This window comes from Humulus lupulus, chromosome 1 (assembly GCF_963169125.1).
Source record: "Humulus lupulus chromosome 1, drHumLupu1.1, whole genome shotgun sequence".
NCBI classification, from domain to species: Eukaryota; Viridiplantae; Streptophyta; class Magnoliopsida; order Rosales; family Cannabaceae; genus Humulus; species Humulus lupulus.
In genome coordinates, this window is record NC_084793.1 from 304,225,055 (window position 1) to 304,247,129 (window position 22,075).

Here is a 22,075-nt window from a genome sequence, read left to right on the forward strand (position 1 = left end):
TCCTCTGGGAACTCCTTGGCCGTGGTGGTCAAGCAGCTGCATATGTACACAACACCACCTAAGCTCTCCACTCAAGGCTGGGTGTGCTTTTCTTTCCCTTTACCTACACCACATAGCACCCATGAGCCAAAGCCCAGCAAGAAAACACAATATAGCATGAATATAATATCAACAATGATCATAATCATCATTAAGGACTTTCAGTCCAAAACAGATGAGTGACAATCGCAAAAGTCACTAAGGTGGGTTCCGTTCCCTCTAGCCATGTGACGATAGGGTCACCAGGGCTTTACAAATAAGTGAACCTTTCACTAGCTTAAACAGGATAGGGGCATGATGACTAGTCACCAACATAACCTATCTCATGACCATAGAGCCATAACCATGGGATACCGCTCCCTAGCCATGTGACAAGCAGCCACCTAGGCCTTAGGCCCTGGCTCTGTGTAACTAGTCTTAGACTAGTCAAGCGCTTATAAGTTTCATCGACCTTAGAGTCCGTCCAGCATTAATGCTCCTAGAGTCATTCAACGCTGATATCGATTATATCTAATCTTTTATCGGCCTTGCGTTCATAACGCTTATGCCGTTTCTGACTCTCAGGTCAGTACTACGCAACTAGTGTCGTCCTTGACTAATCAGTGCCATACACAAGTAAGCAAGCTCTGCTAAGCATTTAATATGCAATCAATGTCCACATTTACCAATCAGCATGCCTCAACAACAATCACGCATGTCATATACACAAGGTGCAGTTTTCTTACCTCTGGTTCGAGTGAGAATTAATATAAGAACGACCCTTGAGAACGATCTGTCTTTTTGTCCCTCAGTGGTTACCTAGTCATAACCAATTATGGGATTCCATCAATAAAATGAATAATAAACCCGGACCAAGACCTAGCCTCCGGGACATCGAATCCCACTAAACTGGGTAGCAGGATCGATCATAAGGCCTAAGGTTTGAATCCCTAAGTCAAAAACACACTTTTGGCCAAGATGGCCCTCAAGCGTTGCGGCCCTTCCCAAAAAAACAGAGGCAACACACCTCAAGCACCTGCCTCAAGCGCCACGGCCCTTCCCCAAGCGTCGCGGCCCTTAGGCCTCTTCAGCACCACCTTATTCTTCAACAAGCTTAGGAGCTGCGGCCCCACCCAAAATTCATCCAAAAACTTTTGTTTTTCTCCTTTAAACATATTTAAAAACCTTATAAATTCTCTCCCAATATCACTAAGCAATGCCACCAATTATTACCACAACTTATCCACCATATAACCATCAAAACCCAAGCTTTACACCAATCAAAACTTCCTCAAATTCCCCATTCAATTATCAAAACTCCAAACTTTAAAACCAGCTCAAAATCAGGGCAAAACACTATAAAATGGAACTAGAACCTTACCTTATGCTTGAATCTAAGTCCTCTTCAATGGTTGAACTAAGTCTATAACCTCCAAGCTTTGATTCTTCAATTTGGGATCAAAAACTCCAAGGAAGAACAAGGAAAGATGATGAACGTGGGGGAGGAAGCTTGGATCTGTTTTGATTCTGCTTTCTACAGGTTACCAAGGTCATATATATCCTAGGGGTGAAATGACTATTTTGCCCCTAGGTCATCTAAAGGTTTCTGAAGACTCCCAAGGGTAAAACTGCCATTTTCAACCTATCTCATTAATCATAATTAACGCTCTCCAATTCACACTATTCTCAATATTCTCAAATACCAATTATTCCTATCCCGTTACCCTTTAATTCTCGGTAACGTTCTGATCACTGAAATACCCTGAGACTCACCCCGAGCCCCGAGCTTAAACCTATTACAACCAAACCAATAGTTTATATTCAGAGATCGTCTCATGCCGAAAAGCTCGAACAAATCCACATTATAATGTGGTCTCAACAATTAATCACAAGCATGCACCCAAATATACAAATATGCCATCAACGAGCCAAAATACCAAAATACCCCTGTAATCAAATGTGGTCCCACATGCATGCATTTAACATCATATTGTAATATAATTCACATAAACATGCATATAATCATTTAATGGCGTAATAAAACAATTATGGCCGTCCCGACCTACTAATCCAGCCATTAAACCACATTAGGGATTTTGGGGCATTATAGTCTTCTTTTGGGGGTTTGTTTTTTCCATGGGATCGGCCGCTTTGTCTTTCCTTTTTTCTTGAGTTGGGCTAGAAGGTTTGGCTCCGGGATGAGTGGATCATCCCGGAGGAGGAGTAGGGTTTGTAGCGTTGTTGGGAGCGCCAATCGTTGTAGGTGGGAAAGACGGCTGAGTTCCTAGGGGAGGAACAGTTAGGGGATTAACTGTAAACCCCTGAGCAATGATAAATGCTTGAAGATCCAGGAGGGACTCTTACATCTAACAGGTGGTCTCTTTGTAATGCCCCAAATTTCCTAATAAGGTTTAGGACCTTGATTAGGAGGTCGGGAGGGCCATAATTTATTTATTGTGCTATTAAATGATAATATGCATGTTTAGGTGTATTAAATCATGTGAACTCATTTATGATTAATTGGGTGATTTTCATATTTTGGCCATTTCGGGCATATTTGGCATATATGTGATATGTGTGTGGTGCTTTATTATTGTTTGGTTGTACTAGGGTTACTTAGCAGGAGACGATCCTAGGAGGTAAGCAAGTGGATAAGTCACAACAGGATTTATTCTTGCCTCGGAGTGAGTCAAGGGGTATTTAGAGCATTACCAGGTTATTGGGTAATGAGAATCAATATTTGGTGATAAATTAGGAGTTAGTAAGATCAGGGGGAAATTCTGGAGGTTTTGACTATTTTTCCCCCGGGAGTGTTTTCGGGATCCCGAGCGTTAGGATTTGGTTGAGGCTACTTAAGCTTGAAGTAACCTTTTAAGAAATAAAAAGAACGTTCAGAACGTTCTCTCTCCCTCTAAGTTCCATTTTCATCTCCCGATCGTATTTTCGAAGGTAACTTGAGTTCTAGGACTTGGATTCAAGCAAGGATTGAGGCATAGCTATCCTAGGAAAGATTAGAAGCTTATTAGCTCGAGGATTTAGTTGGAAACAACTCAATCAGAGGTAATTCAAGTTTTAAGTTCTAAGTTTTTTAAAGTTTTTAAGCTTGAATTGGACTTTGTGTTTTGATGAGTTTTTGATTGATTTGAGACTTGGGTTTTGTTGGTTTTGGATGATGGGGATTTTAGGGAACTCTGATTTTTGAGTTTGGAGATGTTTGGATAGGATTTTGGAAGGCTTTTAAATGGTAAAATCGAGGAAAAATGGCTGGTTCGTGGTTGGGTCGCGACCCTGTTCTTGGGCGCCGCGGCTCAGGCTCGATGAAGAAGGTGAAGTTACTGGTGGCCTATTAGGGCCGCGGCGCAAGGTAGAGCACCACGGTGCTAGGCTCAGGCAGAGAAGAGTTCTGCCTATGTTTGGAGGCAGGCCGCGGCACTTGGGAGAAAGGGTCGCAGCGCTTGAGGCCATTTGTGGCCAAAATGATGTTTTAAGCTTGGGAACTCAAACCTGAGGCCTCAGGATCATTCCTACTACCCGGTTTGTGGGATTTGATGTCTCAGAGGCTAGGTCTTGGTTCTGAGAGTGGTTTTAGAACTTGAACTCATTGGATCACCGTTTATTGTTGTGACTAGGTTATCACTAGAGGCTTGGAATCAGGATTGTGCTTGTGGCTCGTTTATTGGAAACCTGTGCTTGGACCAAAGGTAAGAAAATTGCACCCTATGTATATGACATGCATGGTTATTCTTGATGCATGTTGAATGTTAAAATGTGACATGCATGGTTATTGTTGAGGCATGTCAAGTGATTAAATATGATGCATGTGATGCACGAGAAACATGTGAATAGGGCATGCTATGAATATTGAATATGAGATTGTTCAAAGCTTGAGTCTCTATGTTTATGCATGATCCTAGTTATGCTAGAAATTTTTAAGTAAGCATGTTGAATGCCTTATATTCAGATATTTGACATATGATATATGTTTGGTAGCATTGCTTACTTGTGTATGGCACTGACTAGTCAGGGTCGGCACTGGTCGCGTATTACTGACCTGAGAGTCAGAAATAGCATAAGCGTCAGGAACGCAAAGCCGATAAAAGATTAGATCTAATCGATATCAACGTTGAATGACTCTAGGAGAATTAATGCTGGACCGACCCGAAGGTCGATGAAAATTCTAAGCGTTTGACTAGTCTAGGACTAGTTACTCAGAGCCAGGGCCAAAGGCCTAGGTGACTGTTTGTCACATGGCTAGGGAATGGAATCCCATGGTTATGACTCTATGGTCATGCGATAGGTCATATTGGGGACTAGTTCATCGAACACCTATCTTGTTTAAGCTAGTGAAATGATCACTTATCTACAAAGCCCCGGTGACCCTATCATCATATGGTTAAGGGAGCGGAATCCCATGTTAGTGACCCTGTGGTCACTCGGTAGGTTTATGTTGGTGACTGTTTCACCAGATACCTATCTTGTTTAAGCTAGTGCTAGGATCACTTATTTATAAAGGGAACGGAACCCACCTTAGTGACGATTACAACTGTCACTCTTCTATTTGGGGCTAAAAGCCCGGGATGATTATTATGATCATCGGTTGATGTTGTATATTCATCATTATGTGAACTCATTTGCCTGCTTGAATAGGGCTATATTTGCTAGGCGTGTGCCTTATGATTTGATGACATGTTATTACTGTTCATGAGCATATTGAGTTTTCTTACTGGGCTTCGGCTCACGGGTGCTATGTGGTGCAAGTAAAGGCAAAAGAAAGTTGAACCATCCTTGAGTTTGAGAGCTTAGGTGACGATGTGTACATATGCGGCTGCTCGACCGCCACGGCCGAGGGTTGAAAGAGGAACTAGGGTTAAACCCTGTTTTGCCGCTTAGATCGGCTGGTTGTAAATATTTTGTTGTAATAAACCTTTAAATTATATTTTTGGGATCCCAATGTATACAGTAAACGTTCTAATGAAACGTTATATCTTAATCAAAAAATTTAATCACTAAACTGCTAATCATACTTAGCTACACGATTTTGGCCAAATGACTCGATTAGCGAATTTAGCACTGTTTATAAGGCACACCGTAACGGTCCCTGGATTTTAGGGCGTTACACTCTTGTTGTTCCGTCATCCTTGCTTCTTGATCGAGGACATGTTGTCTCAGACGAACCACTTCCAGGTCCTCATGTTCAGGTCCCGCATCATTTTCGCTGGGATTTATGAGATTTTCAGCCTCATGTACTTCATACCCCTCTCCGTCTTTGTTATAGTATTCTTCGTCGTACTCACCCTATTCTCTGAAGTTCTAGGAGTCATCAGGCAGTGGCCTGTGATAAGGTATGTCCTTCGGTTGGTCCTGAGGAAGTTACTGGTCTTGCAATGGTTCTCCATTTTCATGTTCCTGCTGCAGAGCAGGATCAAACACAATGTGTCTGGCATTCACCATCTTTGTAGATGAAAAAGACTGGTTCAAGCTTTCTTCAGGCTCTCAATGACAGCACCAAAATGTTTACCGTGTTTTTCGAAAACTATAAATTTATTGAGAAATAAGAGCTAGAAAGAAAGGCAAAGAAATGAACAAGATCACAATTTTTACGTGGTTAGGGCATTAATGAGCCTTAGTCCACGAGTCACTAGTATTGAGCTTTAGAGAGTTTAACAATGGAGGTTTTCTGCAAGTTCAGCAGCGTTTAAGCATACAAGAGAAAATCTGATCATTGCTACAGTGCACGAATGACCCTATTTATAGGCAGTCATGTGACTTGGGCTAGACTAATTTGGGCCCAATAAGTTTATAATCATAAGTCCTCTCTAACTAAGCTATAATACAAGAGTGTAACATGTGAACATGTCGTTAATCTAGGCTGGTTTAAGCGTAGTAGAGCCTTACAACTGCCCTTTGTTTGTTAGTGCGGACTGGTCTGTGTGGGCTACTAGGGGGATCCTGGGGACAGGATCTGTCAGAGTATGTGACAGTCAGAATCCTGTGATCCGTAAGGGGAAAGACCAAGTAAAGCTGTGCAATCCCACACCGCCTGGGGAAGGTCAAGTGTGAGGATTCTAAGACTGTGTAGGTATGGGACTACACAGTTGAAGAAGGCTTAAATGGATTGATGGGTACTACCTATGCCAACAAGATGCATCTTCTTTTTGGTAGCCCATCACTTGAGAACTCCAAAGTTAAGTGTGCTTGACTTGGAGTAATCTCAAGATGGGTGACCTCCTGGGAAGTTTCCCAGGAAGCGTGCGAGTGAGGAAAAAGCACACTGGAAAGACTCGTGTTGGTTTGTAGGGCCAGTCATCATACCAGGAAGCAGCCATAGTGACATGGGGCGTTACAAATGGTATCAGAGCCTTGACCCAGCCGGAAGTGTGGCCGACGGGGACGTCGGGCCCGTAAGGAGGGGTGATTGTGACAGTCAGAATCCTATGATCCGTAAGGGGAAAGACCAGGTAAAGCTGTGCAATCCCACACCGCCTGGGGAAGGTCAAGTGTGATGATTCTAAGACTGTGTAGGTATGGGACTACACAGTTGGAGAAGGCTTAAATGGATTGATGGGTACTACCTATGCCAACAAGATGCATCTTCTTTTCGGTAGCCCATCACTTGAGAACTCCAAAGTTAAGCGTGCTTGACCTGGAGTAATCTCAAGATGGGTGACCTCTTGGGAAGTTTTCCCAGGAAGCGTGCGAGTGAGGAAAAAGCACACTGGAAAGACTCGTGTTGGTTTGTAGGGCCAGTCTTCATTCCAGGAAGCAGCCATAGTGACGTGGGGCGTTACAGAGTAGTGGCAGTACCGTTTCCTAGGAACATCGTACATTCTGTGTATATCCCATTTTGCAGGTTAGTTAGGGAGACCAACTGTAACGACCCAAATATGCTAATAAGGTTTAGTGCCTTGAATAGCGTGCTAGGAGGGAAATGATTGATTTAATTATGTTATTACGTGGTTAATTGTGATATATGTGTATCAGTTTGTGATTACTTGGACTTAATGATTATATGATTAAGAATGCAGGTTTAGGTGAATTAAATATGCATGTGGACTCGTTTTCATTAATAAGGGCATATTTGTAATTTTGGCCCGTTGAGCGCATAAATGTGATTATGTGTGTATGTTGTGCTTGAGACCATAGTATTGTGGAGATATAACTGAGATGTGTGGCTCAAGACGGTCCTAGGGAGCAAATTAGCGGAATAGTCACAACAGGGTCGAATACCCGACTCGGGTGAGCCTTGGGGTATTTTGGGAACATAGTATGTGTTCGGGGATTTACCGGGTAACGGGTAGCTATTTAGCAGTTATTTAAGTATGTCGAGGTTAAGTGGGGATTTATAGGAATACTCGAGGAATTAGCAGGTTCTAGCAAATGACAGGATTGCCCTTGGAGGCATTAAATGACTAAGGATTAACTTAGCGGTAGTTTGGTCTTTTTCTTAGGATAGGCTTGGCTTAGGACTCTAGAACTAACCAGAAAACAAACACTCTCTCTCAGCACTTTTCTGTCTCTCAGCACTTTTCTCTTTCCTTCTTGGTGTTTTGGGGGATTTTGAGAGCTCTTGAGGAATTGGCCAGGAAATCCAAAGATTGAAGCTAGGATTTACCTGAGGATCAGCTCAGGACCCGAAATTGTGATCAAGGTAAGGATTTGTTCTAAATTATTGGTATTTTTGGCTGTGATTTAGAGGCTTTATTTAGGTTTAAACCTTAGGTCTAATTTTTAGTTTTAGTGAGATTATGGGATAACTTTTGGGATATTAATATTGCTATTGTTGCTTGATATGAACTCTGGACTAATTATGGGTTAAGTATTGAATTGGGTGGATTTAGATTGAGAAAACGCAGGGGGGATTCTGGGTTTTGGGCTCAAGCCATGGCTCATGTGTGCGAGAAGGCTTAGGAGCCTCTGAAATTGTCCAGGCGCCGTAGCGCAGGCTGAGGCGGGCTGCGGCCCATGTCCCCCAGAAGAGAGCCTCAAGGCTCTCTGACTTGTAGCGCACTACGACCCTAAAGGGCTAGGTCGCGGCTCAAATAGGGAATAATGGCCAAAAAAAGGTTTTAAGCTTGGAAACTCAAATTTAAGGGCTCGGGAAGGATTCTACTACCCGGTTTAGTAGAATTCGAGGCCCCGGAGGCTAAAATATCATTATGAAGTTCTTAATTGGTTTAGCACTTGATGGATGTTTATTATTATTGCGTTGTGACTAGGTTTTACTGCCTAGGCTCGGGTTTAGGGGATCGTGCTCGGGATCGCACTAGTCAGTCAGCTCGGGACACAGGTAAGAAAATTGTTTGTGCCCATAGAGCATGGCATGGCCCGACTATTTGTGCTTAAAGCTATGTATGGGTGATTATAATTATAATGTATGTTTGTATGATTATGACTGATCGGCGAAGGTCAAGATCGGCGAAGGCCGGGAACGGCGATAAGCATGCTAAATGCAGGTAAAACGACAACAAGCATGTTGAATGAAGGCCTTCATGGCATGGGCATCTAGGGTGTTGTACTCACCTATTCGGTGAATACTGTGAACCTAGTGCCTGGTAATGCACCTGTGTCGGCATAGGCCGTTATGTGAATGGTCTGTTATCTGTTCAAAGTTATGCATTTACTGGAATGAATTGTTATATGTTATGTGTGTGAGTTTTCTTTTTGGGCCTTGGCTCATGGGTGCTCTATGGTGCATTTAAGGGCAAGGGAAAGACCGACCAAGTATGAGTTGAAGGGCATGGAGCAGTGCGTATATGTTTGGCCCACCTGGGCGCCACAGCTGGGGTTGTTTTGAGGGACACGTTGTGAACATTTGATTTTGTCGCTTAGGTCGACTGTATTGTAACTTTTAAGTTGTAAATATATTTCAAACCAGTATTTTGGGATCCCAATGTACGATCCCAAATTTGCTAATAAGGCTTAGTGCCTTGATTAGCGTGCTGGGAGGGCAATAATTGGTTTAATCATATCATTACGTGGTTAATTGTGATATATGTGTATTAGCATGTGATTACGTGGAAAATTATTATATGACTAGATATGCATGTTTAGGAGAATTCAATATGCATGTGGGCTCGTTCTTGTTAATGAGGGCATACTTGTAATTTTAGCCCGTTAATGGCATAAATGTAAATAACATGTGTGTTGTGCTTGAGACCACATGATTGTGGCTATATATTTGTGATGTGTGATATGAGACGGTTCTAGGGAGTGGAATAGCAGAATAGTCACAACAGGGTCGAATACCCGACTCGGGGTGAGCCTAGGGGTATTTTGGAAATGTAGCGCGTGTTCGGGATTACCGAGTAATAATTAGTGATTTAGCGATTATTTGGGTATGTCAGGATTAAATGGGGATTTGTAGGCTCAAGGAATTAGCAGGAATGTGGCTAATGACAGATTTACCCTTTGTGGTATTAGAAGGCTAGGATTGATCTTAAGGGGTAAATTGGTCATTTTGAGGCTAAGGGGTAGACTTGGTTGGACTTATCTCTTTAGAACACTTAGAAAGATACAGAACACTCTCAGCTAATCCATCTCTCTCTCCCACGTTCTCTTGCTCTCTCTCTCTCCCCTTTGGTGTATGTGGAAACTTTGATAAATTCTTGGGAAAATTAGCTGACGATTGGAGGAACTTGAAGCCTGTAGTGATTGGGGTTTAGCTGAGGGTCGGATTATCAATTGAGGTAAGGATTTTAGTGTTGGATTGTTGGGTTTTTCTGCTGGAATTTATAGGCTTTGTTTACGTTCAAACCTTAGGTCTGATTTTGGATTTTGGTAAGGCTAAGGGATAGTTTTTGGGGTGCTTATACCAGTTATGTTGCTTTGATATGAACCCTAGACTGAATTCTAGGTTTAAGGTTTGATTTAGGTGGATTTTTGAGAGTTTGGCTCGTAGAAATGCATGAAAATTTATGGGTTTTGGGCTTGAGTCGCGACCCTGTTCTTTAGGCGTCACGGTCTGTGTGTGCGAGGAGGCTTGGGAGCCTCTGATGTTCCCCAGGCGTCGTGGCGCAGGCAGGGCGCGTCACGGCCTGTGTGCCATAGAAGAGAGCCGCAAGGCTCTCTGACTTGTAGCGTGCCACGACCCTAGAGGGCGGGCCGCGACTCAAATTAAGGGAAATGGTCAATTTCGGGTTTTAAACTCGGGAACCCAAATTTAAAGGGTAGGGGAGGGTTCTACTACCCAGTTCAGTATAATTCGAGGTCCCGGAGGCTAGAATATTAATCTGAAGTTCTTAATTGGTTTAGGGCTTGATGGATGTTTATTATTATTGTGTTGTGACTAGGTTTTACCGCCAAGGCTCGAGTTTAGGGGATCGTGCTCGTGATCGCACTAGTCGGTCAGCTCGAGACACAGGTAAGAAAATTGTTTGTGCCCGTAGAGCAGGGCATGGCCCGATTATTTGTGTTTATTGTTATGTGTGAATATTTGTAGTTGTTATGCTAAGTTTGCATGGTTATGATGGATCGGCGAAGGCCGGGAACGGCAATAAGCATGTTGAATGCAAGTCGAATAGCAACAAGCATGCTGAATGCAAGCCGCCATGGCGTGGTCATCCAGGGTGTTATATTCACCCGTTTGGTGAAGACCGTGAACCCAATGCCTGGTAAAGCACCTAGGTCGGCATAGGCGTAACGCCCCAACTCCAAGGACCGTTACGATGTGCCTTGTAAACAGTGCTAAACTCGCTAATCAAGTCATTTGGCCAAAATCCTGTAACTAAGTATGATTAGCGGTTTAGGGATTAAAATTTTTGGTTAAGATGTAACGTCTCATTAGAACGTTTAATATATATGTTGGGATCCCAAAATTATAATTTCAGAGTCTACTACAAGAAAATATTTACAACAGGCCGTTCTATGCAACAAAACAGGGTTAAACCCTAGTTCCTCTTTAAACCTCGGCCGTGGCGGACGAGCAGCTGCATATGTACACGTCATCACCTAAGCCCTCCAACTCAAGGATGGTCCAACTTTCTTTTGCCTTTACCTGCACCACATAGCACCCGTGAGCCGAAGCCCAGCAAGAAAACACAATATAACATGATATAATATCAACATTGATCGTATTAATTATTCAGGACCAATAGTCCAAACGAGTAGGTGACTATCGCAAAAGTCACAAATATGGGGACAGCACCCTTTAGCCATGTGACAATAGGATCACCAGGGCTTAACAAATAAGTGAGCATCTCACTAGCTTTAACAGGATAGGTTCATGGTGATTAGTCACCAACATAACCTTACTCCTGACTCTAGAGTCATAACTGTGGAACAGCGTTCCCTACCATGTGACAAACAGTCACCGGGGCCATATGCCCTGGCTCTGAATAACTAGTCTCAAACTAGCCAAGCGCTTATAATTTTCATCGACCTTCTGGTCGGTTCAGCATTAATACCCCATATGAGTCATTCAACGCTGATATCGATTAGATCTAATCTTCATTTGGCTCGGCGTTCATGACACTATGCCATCTCTGACTCTTAGGTCAGTAAAACACGACCAATGTTCAACTCATTGTGAACTTGACTAATAAATCACAGCTTCACAGATGGATCTAACACCGTTGCCAAATCTGACTAATAAGTCAGTGCCATACACAAGTAAGCCATGCCAGCAAACATATATCACATGTCCAATATCTATAAACAAGGTATTCAGCATGCTTACTTAACAGGTACTAGTACAATTAGGATCATGCATAAACACAGAGACTCAAGCTCTGAACGATATCATACTCAGTATACAAAGCATGTCCTAATCACATGTTTCTCGTGCATCACATGCATTATATTTAGCAATCCAACATGCATCAGTAATAGCCATGCATGTCACGTTTAATAATCAACCAACATGCATCAAGAATAGCCATGCATGTCACATATACATAGGGTGCAGTTTTCTTACCTTTGGTCCAAGCACAGGTTACCAATAAACGAGCCACAAGCACGACCCTGATTCCAAGCCCCTAGTGAAAACCTAGTCACAACCATGATATAAACCTCATCAAAATGAGTAAATAAATACTTCCAAACCCAACCCAAGCCTCCGGGACATCGAATCCCACTCAACTAGGAAGTAGGATCGATCCCAGGCCCCTAGAGTTAAGTTCCCATCACAAAAACTCACATTTTCCATTTTTTTTACCTTAAGGGCCGCGGACCTACAAGGACCATGCCGCAGCCCGCCCCCCTGGCAGAGCCTCCTCCACCTTCTTCAAGCTAGGGCCGCGACGCCCAAGAACAGGGCCGCAGCCCAACCTCACACCAGCCACTTTTCCTCATTTTTCCACTTTTAAAACCTTCCAAAAACCTATCCAAACATCTCCAAATCCCAAAATCAAAGTTCCCAAACATCCCCATGATCCAAAACCCATAAAACCCAAGTCTCAAATCACCCAAAAACACGTCAAAACACAAAATCCAATTCAAGCTTAAAAACTTAAAACTTAAATCTTGAATTACCTCCAATTGAGTTGTTTACAACTAAATCCTCCAGATAATAAGCTTCTAATCTTTCCTAGGATCGCTACGCCTCAATCCTCGCTTAAATCCGAATCCTAGAACTCAAGTTACCTTCGAAAACACGATCGGGAGACGAAAATGGAACTTTAAGGGAGAGAGAACGTACAGAACGTTCTTTTATTCTTTTAAAAGGTTACTTCAACCTTAAGTAGCCTCAACCATATCCTAACACTCGAGGTCCCAAAAACACCCCCGGGGACAAAATAACCAAAACCTCCAGAATTTCCTCCTGATCTTACTAACTCCCAATTTATCACCAAATATTTATTCCCATTACCCAATAACCCGGTAATGCTCTAAATACCCCTTGACTTACTCCAAGTCAAGAATAAATCCCGTTGTGACTTTCCCACTAGCTTACCTCCTAAGATCGTCTTGTGATGGGTAACCCTGGCATAACCAAATAATAATAAAGCACCACACGCATATCACATATATGCCAAATATGCCCGAAATGACAAAAATATGAAAATCACCCAATTACTCATAAATGGGTTCACATGCATATTTAATACACCTAAACATGCATATTATCATTTAATAACATAGTAAATCAATTATGGCCCTCCTAGCCTTCTAATCAAGGTCCTAAACCTTATTAGGAAATGTGGGGCATTACAATAGGCCATTACATGAATAGTCTATTGTCTGTTTTAGGTTGTGTATTTATTTGATTGAGTTTTCATATGCTATGTGTGGAGTTTTATTGTTGGGCCTTGGCTCACATGTGCTCTATGGTGCAGGTAAGGGCAAAGGAAAGGTCGATCAAGCATGAGCTAGAAAGAATGGAGCGGCGCGTACATGTTCGGCCTACCTGGCCTCCACAGCCGGGGTTGTTTGAGGAACATACTATAAATACTTAACTTTGTCGCTTATTTCGACGGTAAAGTAACTTTTGAATTGTAAATACAGTTTGCAACAGTCTTTTGAGATCCCAATGTATCACTTTTATAACTTTAATGGTTGTCCAAACCTTTTATATGTAATTTTGATTAAATGAGTCTTTATTCCGACTTAATCACACTTTTCAATCTAAAACCTTGATTAGCAAGTTAATGGCACATTTTAAAATCACATGGTAACGACTCTAGGGTAGTAGGGTGTTACACCAGTGTATCATTTTTATAACTTTAATGAATGTCCAAACCTTTTATACTTAATTTCCATTAAATGTGTCTTTATTTCGATTTAATCATACTTTTCAGTCTAAAACCTCGATTAGCGAGCTAATGACGCATTTTAATATCACATGGTAACGAATCTAGGGTAGTAGGGCATTACACCAACTGTCGGGTTTCTCGGGGACACGTCAACTGTGGGAAGAACTGCGCTTGCTACACCCGGACGTATGGTCCGAGTTCGTTTACCCATGTCCAGGTTCATTAAGCAAGACCCGAGTTCATTTACCATGGCAGACATCAACTAGCAATGATGGATCGAAGGACATCCTGATGGCGAATTAGAATGTTGAGGATGAACCCGGAGACTTTATCTGAATCCTACTTGATGGGATCTGTCTCCTGGAATGGACTGTCTGCCACCATAATCTAAATCCTAGAGGATAGAGATTGAGTGCGCTTGGGAGGGTGGTTCCGGTCTACATCTCATTTTCGGCCCCCTTACTATGCCCGTGTTACTCGCTAGTTATTGGTCTCGGCATGGTCCGGGCCGATAGGGTTTGGTTGCTCATTCTTTGCTGGGCTCTAGTTGGGCCCGTGCCTCTCTCTCGAGCTCATGAAACCCATTTGGTCGTGCCACATGTCCAAGGTGGAAAACATGAACAACAATATATATAGCCAAAAATTTAAATTGTCAGTTTCTACACACCCGTAACTTTTGACATAATTATTTATCCAGAAAGATCTTTTAGATATAAGAAAAATAAAATTATTTGATTTTTAATAAAATTTTATATTGTTTATTTTATCTTCATTACAATTAATAAAAATAAATATTCTTTCAAATTATAATATCTAAAAAATAAATATTTTTTTATACTTTTATTTCTTTTCTTTTACCATCTAAAAGTAAAAATAAAAGTTATCTAATACATATTAAATAATAATAATAAAGAAGCTTTTTGTCGATTTTTTTCGTCCATCATTTGAATATGTCAAACTATGATTATATTTATTTAGGTTTTTTTTAGCTGCGGTCTCCATTTTTTACACTTTGTAATACTTAGGTCTAAAAAATTAATTTTGTATCAATTAGCTCTCCAAGCTTTTCAAATCGCATCATTTAGGTCCTTAAATACTATTTTTGTTTCTTTTTCCTTTAAAATACATAAAAAAATACAAAATAATTGGTGAATCATTCTTGAAATATTTGGACTTTTAATTTATAACAATAATAAGAATGACATGAGAAAAAAATATTTTCATGGCATTTTTAAAAATATTTAATATTTTTATATATTAAATTAATTTTTTTATTAAAATAATATTCTTACCTACATTTTTGTTTTATAATTAATATTAATAACTATATTATCTAGATTATCTTGATATTATCAATTTTTACTATGTTTATGCTTTTTTATTTTATACATTCTTTTTTAAAACTTAATAATAATGTATATAAAGTTATTTATGTAAATATATATATGATTAGTTATAAGTTGCATTATAGAAAAAATTACAAAATAAAAAATAAATATGTACATTATAAATATTGATAATCTCGTGATAGTTCAGTAATAAATATTAAAAATTTATAGGTAAGAATTTTTTTAATATAAAATTAATTTAATTTATAAAACCATTAAATATTTTTTAAAATGTCGTGAAAATATTTTTTTTCAATGTCATGTTTAGTATTGTTATAAATTAAGTGGTCCAATTTTTTTTTTAAAATTAATTCACCATTTTTTGTATTTTATTTATATATTTTGAAAGAAAAAAAAAAGAGCATTTAGGGACCAAAATGATACAATTTGAAAAGATTGGGGACCTATTTGATATAAAATCAAATTTCAGAACCTAAGTGTTACAGAGTGTAAAGAATGGAGACTGCAGCTGAAAAAAAAAAAAAACCCTATTTATTTAAGGCTTTGTTTGGTGGAGAGGAAAATTAAAATATATATGTTGTTTGTTGAGAGAGATAAATTAAGGATATATGTATATAAGAAGGATGGAGAGGACTATCCTTAAAATTATTTAGTATAATAGGAAGTAAATAAAAGAGTTTTCTTTACAATTTAAAATAAATTATAATATTTACAAATTAGTCATTTAATTATTTAAGAAATTTATTTATTTATTTTTGTCTACAGTCCACCCATATATTGTGTGCTCACAAAAAACAAAAAATCCCTATAAATTGCAAATTCTTTGAGAAGTATATAACTATAGACCGCAAATTCTTTAGACCCATAAAAAAACAATCATTTTTCCAATGAGAAATTTACATTTCTTATTGTTTTTTATAATTTAATTACAAAAATCACCTACAAAATTTTATTTATAAAAATACCTTGCCATGTCATCAAAAAATATCGGATTCTAAAAGTAATATACTTAAATTTGAAATTTTCCCGAAATCCTGATTTTCCCGTTTTTCTGAGTTTAATAAGTAACATTTTGATTACTTAAAATGTTAATAAGTTACCAATTAGTTACTTTTTTCATGAAAATATTTATTTTTATAGCATATTATTTTATATACTTTTTGGTTACCTCCAATACTTATTTTTAAAACTTTTTTATCTTAAGTCACTGATTAGTCATTTTGAAGTTATATTATGGTGTCTTATTACTTAAGATATTTTTACGTTGCCGATTAGTCATTTTTTATAAACTAATGAGTTACAATAAAATATAACAAATTATTATATAGCTTATTATTAAAAGTTACTTTTAGTATACTATACATTAATTTTTTTAATATTCTATTTAAAAGTTACCAAGCAATATTCTAAAGAATCTATTTTAAAAAAGTTACTTGGAATAGTTTTAAATAAATTTAAGTTGTTTAAAATACAATATAGTATCTTTTAAATGTAAAACAAGAATACAAATTTTAGTATATTAAATTTTGATCAAGTTTATAATTTAGTTACTTTTTTGTCGACAGAATATAAAAAAGAAACTAAAATGTTGTTTTTTATTCTGATCATCCTCTCCGGCGACGGCCAAAAAACATATGTTTATCACATATCAAAATGATCACCTTAAAGCGTAGGTCGCGATTATACCACTTTTTGAAATTAAAGATATGAGAGAATGTAAGAAATTAATAAAAAAAAAAATAGTATAGTGGAGAGAGAGAGGGGGAGGGGGGGGGGGGGGGGGTACCATGAAAAAAAACAAAAAGAAAATAAATAAAAAAGTTGAAAAAAGCAATATATAAAAAAAGTAACCAATTGTTAACTTATTAACATTTTAAGTAACTAAAATGTTACTTTTTTAAACCCAGAATAACGGGAAAACTGAGATTTCAAGAAAATTTCAAATTCAGGTATATTACTTTTAGAATCTGGTATTTTTTTGATGGCGTGGCAGTGTATTTTTGTAAATAAAATTTTGTAAGTGATTTTTGTATTTATTTTATATTATAAGTATATAATTGTAAAATCCCTTTTCCAATACAGGATATACCAAATAAAAGAAATTTCATTTGTCCCCAAACTCAAAGTAAAATACATTTAAAGTAACCAAATAGTAAATTACAAATAATATTATATCTATCTACTTTTTGGTCTCCTCAATAACAATTACAAGAAAAATGGTATTCTAATAAGTTGGTAACTAACTACCTACCAAACCTTCAAATTTTCCTCCACTTTTGACACTTACTTGACAAAAATAGAAACATTACAAAAAAAAAAGTGATTTCAAATTAACTTTATTAGTAAAATAAAATTTTCTCTGTGAAAAAGAAAACACTACACAGTACAATGTAATGCATCCTTACATTTATCTTTCCTAACGGTTTAACTCTCCAAAGGATATCTTTCCCGCAAAAAAGAAACATATAATAATGCTTCGCCAAATGAAGAATATTACATATGACAAAGTTTCCAAATCGAATCAATTGTATAAACATTAAAATCAACAAAAAATTCTACACCTCTATGCTTCTGTAGTTCCATAATGAATAGGAGTTTTTAGCTACACGAGCTGACCACCTTCAGCTGCTAGTTTAATTCGCTGCTGATGCTCTGCAACCTTGTAATCCACAATTTCCTTGAACAACTCGGAATCCAAAGCACAGTCCGGCCGGCCATAAACGGCTGCTTGGATACCGGCCACGAGTTTTGCTATCTCACGGCCAGAGAACCCTTCTGTTTTCCTGGCGGCCTCTTGGATCACATCATCAGAAAGATCCTTTACAGTTATGTTCTGTGGCTTTTTCTTGAACAAATGGCCCCATTTAGTTGAATCTTCAACTTCACCCTCACCATAGATGTACTTGTTCAAATATAGCTTTAGTAGTTTAAAGCGTTCCTCCTCACCAGGAAGTGGGAACTCTATCACCTCGTCGATGCGGTCAGTGATGGCACTGTCAAGATCACCTGGCCTGTTTGTGGCAAGGACTAGAACTATGTCCCTCGACTGATCTCCTGTTCGAAAGAGCAATGCATTTAGAGCACTGCGCTGAGCTTCACTCATATGTGTACTATTACGTCTGCCAGAGAAAAATAGTTGTTTATTAGAGTACTGAATAAGCTGGCAATAAGAAAAAAAAAATCCAACACATTCTTTCAAGTGTATTATACAGTTAGGCAAGAGCTAAGATACTCCACGTATAATATAAATATAATATAGGACATGTCCATATGATGCACCTTTGCCATCTAACCCAACTATATTGACAGAATCAAAAAAGAAAAAAGGGGAAACTTTGGATTGAAAACAATCTCTTACTGAAACTTATTATAATCAGTGATTCGCGGAAACTAACTTCTAAGCTTTTACATGGATAGCCTTAGCCTCAACAAATCAAACAGCAGAAATTCGTCCTCTGAAATTCACTATTTCCTTCCAAGTACATTTCAATCTATATTTCAGAAAAAGAAGAGAAAGTACTTACTCGCATAAGAAAGCATCTGCTTCATCAATAAAAAGTAGTAAACCTTTCTTGGATTTTTTCGCCCAATCAAATATTTGATGGATTTTTGTAACAGCCTGAGGACCCAATGGAGCAACATCACCTCCAGTCATCATAGCATAATCCAGACCCTGCACAAGAAAACCTAAAAGCATTAAAACTACTAAACTCTTACAGTTCTAGTTACCCAATCCAGCTACCCATCCTCCTTTCCCCACTATGCAACTGATACCCGATTCCATGACCCCATGTACAGCACAAATCATGAATTCTAAACATTTAGCGGTTCCATTTGTCAGTTCTATACATGTATAAAATTTTAAGAAATAGAACTAGTAGCACCAGCAAGGTAATAAATAGATCAAAGTGCAAGTCCGAAAATAAACATATACATGAGGCCATGAGACGGAAAAATTACCGATTTTCGAGCAATCTCCCTTGCAACCATAGTTTTTCCAGTGCCAGGAGGCCCATAAAAAAGCATGTTCCTAAAGGGTGCCTGGTGTGCCTTGGTGTTTGCTGTAGCTTTTGCAAGATGCTCTATTCTCCTCAGCAATGAAGGATGGAGTACAACGTTTCCAAGACTCCTTTTATTCTTCAAAGTTTCAGATGTTGCCGCTGCTGTACTATAATTTAAGACTTTACTTTTAGCTTGAGAAATTAGCTCTGACCCTGGGAATCTTGACATGGATGATTCTCGAATCAGTGATGGTTGTCCCAGTATACGATTAACATAACCCCATACAACTCTAGAACCTTCTCTGCAAAACAGCAAGGAAAATCAGAAGGTAATTAGATGGGATATCTAATCAACTACACAGACAAAACAATTCGAATTTTTATGTTTTATGTTAGGGATTCGAACTCTAATTATGCTGATGTTTACAAGAGGGAAGAGTAAATATGATTGTGATATAACTACAGCCACCACCCACATAAAATACCAGCACCAACAGTATATTTTAGTTTACAAAACTAAAGATTTAGTTGAAGGCAGACAAAAGAACCGTGTACAAACCTAGTGGTATAAACACCTGCTGCTAATGCTGTAACTCCTCCAACAGTCATAACCAACTTTGTCCTATCAGTCAATAAACTTCTAACCCCTCCTGCAGTTTGGAATATAGAAAGGGTTGCATCACATATATATTCCAATATAATTAAACAAAAACATTAAAAATCAGATTAATCAGGGAATTTTCTGCATCAAAATTAAAGCATTCATCAGGATAAAGAACATTCGTTCTCTCTAAACATGTTCCTCGGATAGTATACCTTCTATATGACCAAAAGTTGTATTAATAGCAGCAAGCCATTTTTCTTTTTCACCACTAATTCTTTCGATAAGCATTCTCCGGTTGTGATCCTCAGTCAATTTTGCTTCATAGGCTCGACCTTCAGCCTCTGCCATTGCCTTAACTCTTATGGTTTCCCGTTCGATTTCAGCTCTCTCTTTCTCTGTCTGGCGTTGCTGCGCTTGGATTTGCTCTTCTGTAGCTCTACGTGCCTGTTCTTTACGTGTTGATGATTGCTCTTGCAGGTTAACCAATTCAACATTATGTTGCCTCTGGGCTTCATTGTCTGTCTGCAGACAAGACAGTAAATTAACTAATTGATTTCTATTTTTTTTATGTACCCTAAAGGGTACCCATTTATTTCTACTGCACATTTTATATAACTGTATGCGCATAACCTATGTATGCATAAGAAATCAAGACGTTCAAGAGTTAATGTAATGACAAAGCAATTTTAAGTTTGCTAATACTCAAGTTTCAACCTAAGTAAAGACTATTAGATCCAAAAAAAATGGCCTAAGGATAGGTGTAAGGTACATTTAGCGATAACAAATTCAACAAACTAATGGATGTGTGCCTTTATGAAAACATGAAAGTGTATTCTTGACAATTTAAAGTTCCATGCAAATGGTTTAAGGAAATACAGTACTGATGTCACTATGCACCTGCATTCTTTTTCTAGCCAACTCATCTTCATATCGCAGCATTTGTGCTTTCGCATGTGCTTGCTGCTGTACTATATTCCTTTGTTCTTCGGCCAGTTTTCTCTGTCTTTCCTGCAAAAAATTATGAATATGATATAAGTTGAGGTGCATATAAGAAGCGAATAGAAAAATAAAAAAGTTTTCACAATACAAAACATCAAATTATATACAAATATGTATATATATATGTCTAAGAGGTATGAAATTCAGTGAAAATACTCATTACAACTAACTTACACAAGTTACAATGAACAAAAATATACATATATTAAGAAGCCTTAAAGTAAAGTTATCAATGGTAACTCACGATATCATTTTGTGCTTGAATTGCCTCGTGATGAGCCTTCTCAGCTGCCAACTCAGTTAGGCGGGTTTCTTCCTGTTTTCTCATGAGATCAAAGACCTGCAAAACAACACAAACCCACATGGCCAATTTATTCAGCCGCAACCTCAAATAGAGAAAGAAATCTCGTCTCTGCTCATCTGCCCCGAAAACCAAAATGCTAATTTTAATTTCATAAACTTCATGACCCTTAAACTAAGCGAGATGGTTATTTTTTTTAAAAAAAATATATGTTATTTTTTCTTTTTCTGCAACCATCTACTAACTAAGGAACACAACTGCTAGTAAAAGGATGATCATTTCATTTTCAGCATATCTACAAGACACAGAGAGTACTGAAATTGCAGGAAATTCCTCTTCAGAAATAAAATGAATTAAATTCAATACGAAAACAAATAAAATTGAGAACCTGTTTAGCGTTGGGAGAGCTATTAATTTCGCGAAGAGCTTTGGCACCTCTTTCCAACGATTCAGGGTCGAACCCGGACCCTCTGGACCCTTCAGCTTTCGTTCCTTCGGATTCCGATTTGGAATCGGACGTTTGGTCCGACGAAGAAGACGAAGAAAAGAAAGGAAAACGAAAGGAAGAATCGGCGTACGCGGAGCCGGAGAGAGTGGATAACGATGCCGCCGCGGCAGCCATTGCTACACACGAGGAGATTTTTGAGGCAGCCATTGGAAAATCGTCGAACTGTGATCGACTTTTCTTGAGTTCTAACAGAAGATTGGTATACGGGTCATTGTTGAGATGTTTAAGAACTAGAAAGGTTTAAGATTTAAGGCTTGGCGCGACAATGAACGATAAACCCTAAATCCTTAAACTGTAGGGTTTAAAGGAAATGTGTATTTTTGTCTACTTTTTTGGAAATTTCATTTCTCTACAACCATTTCTTTTTTATATTTATATTTAACATGTAAAGACAAGTCGTTCATTGATAAACTTATTTCATAAATATCTCATATTAATTTTTTGGATTATGTGTTTTAACAATTTTCTTTTTTAAAATACTTCTCATACACCTTAAATTTTGGTTAAAGTTTTTTAAAGTAAAATCTGAAATAAAAACCAAATTAATAATTTAGAATAAAAATATAATTATTTTATTTAATAACTATAGTATCATATTTAATTATTT

The 22,075-nt window shown here is 38.3% G+C and overlaps 1 protein-coding gene across 1 annotated transcript; it reads right to left on the bottom strand.

Moving 5' to 3' along the window:
* Positions 1-17,375: 17,375 nt before the first annotated feature.
* On the bottom strand, positions 17,376-21,796 carry LOC133812636 (uncharacterized). Its single transcript, XM_062246423.1, has 8 exons — positions 21,349-21,796; positions 20,904-20,999; positions 20,558-20,668; positions 19,873-20,182; positions 19,616-19,706; positions 19,016-19,358; positions 18,580-18,728; positions 17,376-18,174 (listed from the first exon to the last, which is right to left on the bottom strand). Exons 1-8 carry the CDS (start codon positions 21,613-21,615, stop codon positions 17,658-17,660), a joined length of 1,884 nt encoding a protein of 627 aa, XP_062102407.1. The 5' UTR covers positions 21,616-21,796; the 3' UTR covers positions 17,376-17,657.
* Between the last annotated feature and the right edge of the window lie 279 nt (positions 21,797-22,075).